The 10,812-nt window shown below is 44.1% G+C and overlaps 1 protein-coding gene across 1 annotated transcript; it reads left to right on the top strand.

Annotated features, from left to right (window-relative positions):
- The first annotated feature begins 659 nt into the window (after positions 1-659).
- Positions 660-6,416, top strand: LOC121047067. The gene is made up of 3 exons (XM_042289339.1): positions 660-798; positions 1,269-1,687; positions 6,351-6,416. Exons 1-3 carry the CDS (start codon positions 660-662, stop codon positions 6,414-6,416), a joined length of 624 nt encoding a protein of 207 aa, XP_042145273.1.
- The last annotated feature ends 4,396 nt before the right edge of the window (positions 6,417-10,812 follow it).

Consider the following 10,812-nt stretch of genomic DNA (forward strand, 5'->3'; position numbering starts at 1 on the left):
CGGCCGACGGAGTTTTCGATTACATGGGGCTCTATGGCACCAGAAACCGAAAACGGGCAAAAAGGAGCTTCATTTTCCCATTGCCATTTTCAGAAAATCAGTTATAACCTTTGAATAATCTATCGGAACTTTGGCATCTGGAGCGCTACCTTTGAGCGGAGAATGAGCGTTCGGCGATGTTTAGTTTACGTTTGGTGTGAAAAAGACCCTGTAAATTGTTTTTTGTGACACCCTGTATTATTGATCTACGTATGGTTCTCAAAGTGAGCTTTCTTCCATGATATCCCAAAGTGCATATTTGAGGCCTCAATGACACTGCTAATACTTTACTACAACGTACAAAAGGCAGTCTGCAAACATTGTCTGAGGTACGTTTCTTCCTTGTATGGTGCCCCTGTCGCACTGGTCATACAAACACTCTGTACAGACGTGTTCTGCGGACTTATCCGCCGATAAATCTGTCATGTCTGCAAAGAACACCTTGTCTTTTGTATGATGTACAAAAAGTGTGACTGCAACTAAAAAAATTGATTTAAAAAAAACAACAACAAAATGGACACATACAGTGCCTGTCGTGTAGTGTGTCTCTCTTCTCTCTATCTTTTTTTCTCGAGCGCTGTAGGCGTTCCATCAGGTGCACTCAAACTTGCGTTTATTCGATGCAAGAATTGTGCCCTGCCGGCGCGTACGGCGGGGACATCTGCCGTCCCTGTCCTCCGAACACGTTCAGCATCAAGGCGGGTTCGGCGACCTGCAACCCTTGTCCTCCCAACGCTTTTGTCGGCAACCAATGTCACCGTAAGTGGGTTGCGAGACATCAAAGATGGCCGAATGGCGGCAAATGTTTTTTTTTAGCTGTGTACGATCGAATCATAGCTTAAAGGGTTCGTAAAGCACAACTTTGATAGGAGTTTTACCAGTTGCGTATCGCGTAGTGAAAATCAAGAGGGCAATTATAAATCAGAGTAAAGACTGGGCTCTACGAAGCGAATATGCCAGAAACAAAGCGATACACTTTACCAAGTGGCGATTTCACGTTGCGTGCGGCGCAACGGCCATTGTTTTGGTGCCGCGCATGAACCTAACGCACGGGAAAGAGTTTGACGCTTTTCCGCAGCATTGCCACTTCGTACATCTCGCGATCCGGATTGCTTAAGTGCAGCAAAATGAAAGTGCGCATTGGCCTCGGCAGTCGCGGAAGTTCATTTGCAAGACAAGGCGAAAAACCTGAAGTTCTTTGGTTTGCTGAACACCGCGCGTCTTTTCAGCCTCGGGCAGTCCTCTACAGCTCAGTCTGCTTGGACTGATAATGAAGTACGGCTTCGTCACGACCTTCAGCTTTGCCCTGATCCTGGGATGCCTGCTGCTTTGGTTCAAAACGAGGAGCGAGTTTCCCAGGGGGTCGCCGTCCGAGCAGTCCTCGCAGCATCTTCTTCCCGAAGCGGGCGAGAGCGACGACGACCTGGACAGCTGTACCATCGCGGACAACTGCGCGGGTGACTCCAGGGTGGGCGGTTCTTCGTCCACGGCCACCCGAATCGATGATGATGACGAAGATCCTGCTGGTGATATTGATGACGATAGGAGCAGCGTGGACGGTGCTGGAGACTCGTCTCCTGTCAAGTCCAGGATGTTGGAACGTCTCAAGGAGCAGGGAGCCGTTCTGCCGGTGCAAGGTGTTGATATTGTAAGTACGACAAAAATATTTTAGAGCCTATTATTTTAAAACAAAACACAAACTGTTTCCCCCCCCCCCCCCCCAAAAAAAAAAAAAAAAAAACCAAAGCAAAGAAAACAAGTTTTTCGGCACAGACTGTTCTTATTAGGCTATTTTTATAAGAAAACTGACATCAACCATCACGGAAAACACTCACGTCAATTTCCCCGCTAAATTTAGTGGGAAAAGCGACGTCACGTTATCACATCACACATCGTCACGTGAATTTTCTCTCTGAAGTCAGAGCGGAAAGTTGTGTCATGCGACCTCAATTTCTCCTGGAAAATGTAGGCGGGGAATTGACGTTGTGTGACTACGCCGTGTTACTACCATCATGTCACCTCATGTCACGTGACAGTAATTTCTGCGGGGTGATTCTTTGAAGTGATAGTTTACGCTCTCGCCACATCCTATGCCTCTTTGTCTTTGTCAACACGATCATGCGTGCGCATTTATTTTTCTTTCTAGAAAAATAAATTACGCATTGTTAAACACTCAATCTCCGCCGAAATGTAGCCATAGCAGTCCGGAACAGGTACCAACGTTTTAGAGCTTGCCGTCATATGATTCAAAAGTTCATGAGCGGTTTCCGAATATTTGCAACGAAGAAATGGCAGCCGACGAGGCCTACTGATATATGAAGATAAATGGCGTCATCTACCTGGATTAGGCTTTATTTTTCGGATGAAAGTTGAGAAAACCCCTTATAACGTTTGAATAAAATGGCCGCCGGCGATATTTCAAACTTCGGCACCTGGTGGTCGGAAGCGCTAGCACCATGTTTAGTCGGAGGGGAAGCGTCCCGCGAAGCGTAGTTTTTTTTTTTTTTTTTTTTTTTTGCGGTGTAAACAACACTTTAAACCTGTACCGGGTACACGCTATATCATGCACATGATCTGGTTCTCGTGTCTTTGTTTTTGCATTTGTTCGGCATGTTTTATGAAGGCAATAGATCGAGAGACGTGTAATGATTAGTCGTAGCACCTTTCATAGTCGAAAGGGGCGATCGAATTGGTTCGAATCGTGCAATCTAAGATACAGAATTATTTCAGAACACGCTGTCCACAATTGAGAGAACAGTAGAAAGTTTGCGGTCTCAATTACATTTCCTGGCGCATGCGTCATTGAAAGCTGTGTCGGCTTTCTAGAAAACATTTGTGTTTTTCCAATCGCCGCTATAACAAATAGGTCAATGAGAGATATGGCACAGGATGCTAGCTAGTGTTGGTGTTTTGGCTCTGCCCAGTGATCTTGTTATGAGATAGTTGCTTTATCGCTGATTGTATTAGCTTCGTGATAACTCCATTTGCTATTTTTTTGCTTCCTTGTGACTAGATGCGGTGTATTTAACTAACGTTTAATGCCCATAGAAATGAGGGTTTATATATCGTAAGGACACATCGTTATAGCTCCTAAAACACTAATTCTGTGCTCGCAATACTTCAGCCACTGCAATGTTTAAATTAAAATTAAGCCGATTGTAAGACTAATACAAAAAAGTCACAAGACTGATTTATCAATACAAAAGTTTCATATTACAGGTATGCAACAGGGATGTATTATTTTAGTTCCAAAAGGACTGGTTTAATTTTCATTGCCGTAGAAGAAGGATGCACGCGCTCCAGTACCCAACCTGCCGTTGCTTAAAAAGAGTGGGCTTTCCCTCATGAAGGATCGGTGTGTGGCAAAGCACGCTTGCCGGTTTGCACGACTCAAGTTCCGAGATTAGCAAAACTCATCGCTAGAGCGTTCCAAGATTCTCTTCCTTACATAAAAGTACTGTCTGCAACAGGGACCTTGCACCACGCATACGAAGTAGAAGACGCTGCTCGTGCGTCAATGCCCATAGTCGTTTGGAGCGTTCGAGTGAGTGCTTGGAAATATGACTTTACATCGATTCAGTGGAATCGTGTTCCCCAAAAATCTCCTTTGTAGACTTAATTCTCGTTCACACACCATCGTTTGCTTAGGACACCCTAGGACTGAGCCCCTGTAATTTCTTACGATTGCGCGCTTTGTCATTCGCTGGGATTCTTCTATTGTACGCCGCGATTGGCTGTCTTCGTTTTCTGCTGAAAAGTTAACTCACGGTCCTTTTCAAAGTGTAGTCATAATCCGCCTGATCCTTACAGCTAGATTTCAAGCCTCTCACGAACGCAAAAAACAAATAAAAATATCGTGACATTGATATGGCGGGAGCGTAGCGTTCGAGGTCGATATACCGTTGCTGTCCGATCACATGTTCCCGAAAAAAACTTAAGCTGATTGATGATATATTGAATTAAAGCTGAATGGAGGGTCCTTTTTATCCAGGCTATTTTATATACCAGAATATTAGTCTAGACAGCACATAATTACGACGGGACACAGCGAAACTTGTCATTAAGAATTAAGAGTTATACATAGAAGACATAGTAGAAGGGCCAGCGCGAACAAGAAAGGCGTGAGACAACGCCCCCCAGAAGACAAGGCCTAGTGCTGACATTTTTGCGTCAACATGCGAAGGCCAATGCTGGACACAAATTGGAAACGAGTGCTGCGTCAGCGCCCGACTTCGAGTCAAGTTGGAGCCGAACGTTGACGCAATCGTCGCGTCCAATCTGTGCCCAGCGTTGGCCTTCGCTGATGACGTCATCTCATTCATCACAACGGCCTTATTATATAGAAGGTGTTGCATGAGAGCGGGCGTGGAAGAGCTTTGGGAGAGGACTGTGACGTCACGATTTGTTTCAGGAGAATGTCCAGACGTACGCCCGCTTTTAGGATTAATTTATTTCAGTCATTAGCGGGGTATTGAACTAACATTTCGTAAACGGCCGCATTGCGTTGTATAAAAAGCGATAACTGATTAACGAGAAACGTATGTAAAATGTTGTAAACTTGAGTGAACGGTTCTTAGGTCTGCACTGCTTTAAACCGAACAAGTTTTGAGTTAAATCTCTTAGTTTTTGGATCACAAAATTTTTTAGATTGCAACTGCGAAGAACGCCCGAGCTCAGCCTGAATGTGGAAGCATTTAGATTCTAAACGCAGCCATTTTTTTTCTCACTTCTTATTTTCAGAGAGAAATTTCACGGCGGGCTCAACAAATTCGGGATCGCCCAATGATGCTGTAAAGGAAGGCTTCTTGTTTATTAAAACAATATAAAATGTTTATCTTCTTTAAAAAAACATATTTGGCGACGTGTTTGTGTGAATACCGCGACACGAGGCAACATGAATAGCACATAGAAGAAAACGCCCGCGCGCTTTCTTCCTCTAACGTCATCACTAGTGGAACCACGCAGTGTCACCCAGCTCGCGTTCGCGTCACCACTAGCGTGTCTTACGGCATATCATAACGAGCGCAATGACAGCGCGCGGCGACGCCAATTGATTCCCGCGTCGGCCGCTTGGGGGCGTACTCTCGTCGAGCTTCAGTGCGTCGGCCGCTTGGGGGCAGGTCGGGAATCCAGTAATGATGACGTCACGCTCTAGCGTCTTTTGCAGATGGCTTCTCAAAATAAACGATAATAATAATAATAATAATAATAAAAAAAACGTTACAGGCTTTAAACCTGGTTCTAGGTTTTATAGCCACTTACGACTTAAGAGACGCCCGGCGTGGCGCGCTTATCTTCGGCGTACTTATTTTCGGCGTGCTTAACTTCGGCGTACTTATTTTTAGCGTACTTACCTTCGTGGCAATTATTTTTGGCGAACTTACTTACCTTTGGCGTGCTTACCTTCGGCGTGCTTACCTTCGGCGTGCTTACCTTCGTTGTGCTTATTTTCGGCGTACTTACCTTTGACGTACCTACCTTCGGCGAACTTATTTTTAACGTACTTATTCTTAGCGTACTTACATTCGATCTACGTACCTTCGGCGTACTTATCATCTCCAGTTGGACACGCGTTTCAGGGTTACGGTGACTGGAAGGCGTCTCCGACTGGTGTGTTTACCGCGTCCAAAAAGTGGTCCCTCGATTTGCGCCCCATGACGTCACAGAACTGTCACGCTGTCGACGGTGGCGGGCGATCCTAGCGATGTCAGAGCAGCAATGGTGACGCCTGTTTTACTGCAGATCTCCTCCTAACATGTCAGTACTCTGAAACTTTGGCAGCCGGGAGTTGATACGTCACCGCGACGACAGCGACACCCAGCGTCTGCTCGTGCTTCTCACCAGCATTTCTATACGACCAACCGCCAGGATCGCGACGTCCGACAGCGCGACGCTTCGACTTTTGTGACGTCATTTGTCGCCACTTTCGATGTATGGGCGGAATAGGACGTTAGACAGAACCAGTCGGAAACGCATTCCAGGCACTATACTTTCTCGTGTGAAAGAAAGCCCTATATGCTTTATTCCGACTTCCGGTTCGTCGAGTCACTTTTTTTCCCATGTCGAGACAGCATTACTCACGCTACTGCGGCAGAACGAGAAGGAGAGTGCGGACAACCTTTGTCCCTCCTCGTCCGCCTATGTCTAACGGTGCTCTCATTAGACAAGTGGTACTCTGGTCGCGACAAAAAGAGAGACAAAAAGTAATAATAACGAGGCGTTGTAATGAGGGCATGGCGTGAGTGCTGTTGTCACCACGTTGCAACTACCTTTACCTTCGTTTCGTCGTGGGGAAGCTGCGCTATAAAAAGAAAAAAAAAAAGAAAAGAAAAGAGGGTGTGGAGGGAGGAGTTGTGTTTGCAACTTTGGGAATTTGATTGCACCGCACTGGCCCCATTTCCGAGTCCCAAATGACGGCGCTTGCTTCGATGGTCCGCGTATGCACAGAGTAGGGTGTACTCGGGCGTGTGTTCCTTTTTATAACGGTTCAGCGCTAACGCGGCTAATGAAGTAGTGTTTTCCTTTCGACTTATGGCGTGAATATGTCACTTTGCTGCTTCGGGAAGACTGTTTCTAAGCAGAAAAACAAAAAAGAACACACGAAACACACGGTTTCGTTTCTGAAGAGGTTTGTTATAGCGCATACCGGTCCCACGAGCAAAAGCTGGAGCGTTGTTGTGGCTGGCAGATGGGTTATTTTTTTATTCTTTGGTTTCGGAGCGATTGCATTATCGATCGATTTAGTACGCGTGCTTGGGTTGCGTTTGTTTTGTCTCGTTGCATTTATTGTCCGTCGAGGGTCATCCGCAATAGAGTCATTATCAGCGTAATTAACGTCGGTGATGCAACCGACGTTTACGAAAAAAGACGTAAACGATAAAGTGCAGAGGTGAAGGTTTGAAGGGACTTGACAACATGTGCGCACTTTTAAGAATCGTGAAATTTAATATACAGGGAGGTGTTCAGCTTTTACAGGTGTTTCTCAGCAAAGCTGCGAAAGCTACACTAATGCGGTCTCTGCAGGTGATTTATACGGCCAGGGAGACGTAAAATAGGTAGTTAATCTTCATAATAAGTCAGATCATTGACTAAAACTTGTTAGATGTTTTTTTAATTACTATAAAATAAACGTATGGTTTTCAATTAGAAACTTGCTGAGCGTCATCTAAAACCGCCGAATCAATCAATATTCGAAAGACTTGAAGCGCGCGAAACGCGGTGGAGCGCTTAAGTTAGCATTCGTGCAAAAGACGCAAAGCATGACTATGCGAAAATTGGGATGATAAGATTATCATTTACTCTTTAAATGTTTTATTTTAGCTTACACATCCTTACAATTATTAAGCGAGTAGTTTTGTGAATTTTCCGTGAAAGTCGGTAGGACAATCCCGACACCCAGGTTCTTTTCAAACATCGAGAAACTTCAGCCTTTGGATCGGGGCGGTTAGGAACGATCTTGTTCACAGGGGTCATGAAGCTCACTCGCTTGATGGTTAATTTGGCAATAAACATCTTTTTATTAACTGCCCTTTCTTGAGTTTGAAATAAAGCTTCGGTAAATTTACACTCTATATTTAGTTATATGATTTTTTTTTTAGTGGGCGGGAACGGGCGTTTTGCAGATCTATAAATCATAATGGCGTCCTTATCAGGGAGCCAACGGTCACAAGCGACAATTCGAGGTTCCCTTTTTGGGGAACGGAAACATGTTGGGGAGGGGGACGAGGCACGAAACCTGGTGACAGCCAATGTACTACCTGGACAAAAATCGATAATGGGGAAAAGGGGGAGGGAGAGGGGGGGTCCGGAAAATAAGGAGACACCTAAAATAAAACACAACTGTCCAGAGAGTAGCCTCGTTTCGAAAAGAACACGGTTCTTCTCTACATTTCGTGTCCGTTTTGTTTTGGGGGCGATGTCCCTTTAGTCTCCCCCCCCCCCCTTTTTTTTTTCGTGCATTCGAGGTTTTCTTTTTAAATTTGCTGTGACATACACGTCCTTGTTTTTTTTTTTATTGTTCTGCCAAAATGTGATTACCAGTTTGGTGAGGGGACGGTAGTGTGAACGCACGTGGAATGTTCGCATCGACAAAAAAAAAAAAGTTTTTTTTTTTTTATTGTAACGATGTCTTGTATTGCGTTGCTTTTTTCGATAAGTTTACAAGTTTGATGAGTTTATATAGTTGCTAGTTTTCGAACCTATAACCTCTGTTCGTTCTCAGTTATATTTAAAAGGAGTAGTCGGAAAGTTTTCGCTTCGAGCGGGCGTCGAGCATACTTAAAAATAAAAAAAAAAAAAAAAAAAAGCGACGTAATTGTATTACTTTATTCGAGAGGAGAACGTATATGTGTAAGTTGAACCTGTCGAAATTGAATTTCTTTTGATAAAATAAAAACATAAAAAAATATTTAAAAAAAAGTTGAGGCATTTTGTCACCTCTTTTTTTTTCAGGAAGGGTACAGTCTGTTTAGGAATGAAGTGAATGTTTATGCGTATAGGGTAAGTTTTGGGGAAAGACGGCTCGTGCTGCGCAAACCTGGGATTACGATTTAAATCTACTTTGTACGTGTGAAGCTTAGTGCTGTTTGGGGACACATCAAACTAAATATTATCATTCAAACGAATTAGGAATCGTCTTACATTTCATACACAATTTAGCTTTTTGCTCCTTTCAATTTCTTTTTCCCATCGCAAAGTCGAAGAGAGGTCTAAACACTCGCAATTGAAGATTTGCGCCATGTTGAACATACTTTCTTTAAAACTTTATTTATAAGACAGCAGTCGTACCTTCGTGTGTCGGAAGATGTTTTAAAGCTGGAATTCACTGCCTCATGTTACTGCGTCCGAAATTACGTAATTTGAATCTGATTTTGAGTGTTCCGGCTAAAGAATCGTTTAACTTAATTTAAAAGTCGCACAGTTTTTCGTTTTTTTTTTTTTTTGGGGGGGGGGGGGGGGGGGGGGAGGGGGATAGAATGGTTATTTGACGCGTTTTCACGTTTGAGCGCAACTTCGAGATTTAGATTTTATTAGTATGGATTCATCGTTTGTGATAAAGAACAAATTTAGCAAGTTTGGACAGCTTTACTGGCAAGAACCGTTTGATATTGTTGCGTCCAAGACCCGATAATATAAAGACCTCATGCGTTATTAAATTATTCCATGAAAACATATTTTAACAGGTGGACCAAATATAAAGAGTGGCCGTAAGGACCATATCACAATTGGCACCGCTTGAAAAAAAAAAATTCCAAAATACATACCTGAAATTGGACACGTGAACGTCATTTCGCAATAGATTTTATCTTTATCTTCTTTTTTAAAGCTCAACTCAGAGTAAAAAAAAGATAACAAAAAAGGCAGCCGTACATTTTCTATGTTTTATACCAGCCTGTTCGCCTTCTGCACACTGGTTTACGAGCTCGCTCCCGGGTGACTTGCTGAACGGAAATACGCTTAGATCGCCATAGGAGAGTCTGGCGACAAGTAACATAATCGCGTTAATTAGTACTTTCAACAAAATAACGACCGACGAACACCCGGGAGCAAGCTCTAAACCCAGTGTGCAGACGAGGAATATCCAGTATAAAACATACAAAATACGCGACCACCGTTTTTTTTTTAAATAATTAACACACCTTAGTTGAGCTCTAAAAAAATAAACCTAAAACAATTCGCAAAAGATGTTTGCCTGCCAAATTTTAAGTATGTGCGTTTAGAATGCGAATTTTGCAAGGCGTTCCAAACGTGCTGCTCTCTACGGCCCCACCCTGTACAGTCGTGTGAAACAGTGTTTCTAATTGAAAGGGCGTTTATTTATTTGGTCGTACTATACTTCGTTTCAGCTTCGGTCCGAGCGCGGCCGATGTTATGAGCCGAAGGGCCAATCAAACAGCGCGAAAAGCGGCGCGTCATGGCGTGATCTCTGCACTTGATAGGGCTAGCCGGCGGAGGAGCACGCACAGAGAAACGGCGAATACCGGCTGGTCCTATCGACTGCAGAGAGCACGCCATGACGTTGTGCCTCTTTCGCTGTTTGATTGGCTCTTCGGCTCATAACATCGGCCGCGCTCGGACCGAAGCTGAAACGAAGTATAGACCCTTTCCGGAATTCAGTCGGGCCACTTTGATCACTATCATCATCATCTGAAAACGGCATATGTGCTATACTAATGGCGGCCTTCTGTTTACTGATGAAGAAAGAAGTTGAAGGTGCTCCTGAGCAGATGATTCGAGGCCTATACATTCTAGGTGTTAGCGCGACGTGAAGCAGGAATTGGAAGAGCTGCGTAAGCGTTCATTTCTAACTCAGTCCCAGTCAATCTGTTCCCTATTGAAAATTCCATCAAGATACGTAATTTGGGACACTGACTGCCAGTCAGCAGCCTTGGTGGAACGTGATGGACCATCAGACGTCATCTGATGGTCCATCAGATGACGTCTGACTGCCACTGCTAAGGGAATTTCATCAACAAGGACAGCATTTATATAAGAGTAAAGTTATACGCACTCATAAATATCGCCAAATGCCGCGATAAAACAAAATGTCCGAGAAAAAAAAAAAAAGAAAAATAAAGCAGGACCACCGCGCATCGGAACCCACGACCGCTTGCGTACAAATCGGACACCTTAACCCCTATGCTATGCCACCGCTTTGAATACTCGATTTGACTATTCATTTTATACGAGATGCTTCGGCTGCAAATGCAGTTAAGCCGTCAGCATGTTATGCAAAGCACTCGTACATCCCTCGCCGTACTTCAGTTCTACTCA

Source organism: Ixodes scapularis, unplaced genomic scaffold, assembly GCF_016920785.2.
Source record: "Ixodes scapularis isolate PalLabHiFi unplaced genomic scaffold, ASM1692078v2 PGA_scaffold12__126_contigs__length_90152505, whole genome shotgun sequence".
NCBI lineage: Eukaryota > Metazoa > Arthropoda > Arachnida > Ixodida > Ixodidae > Ixodes > Ixodes scapularis.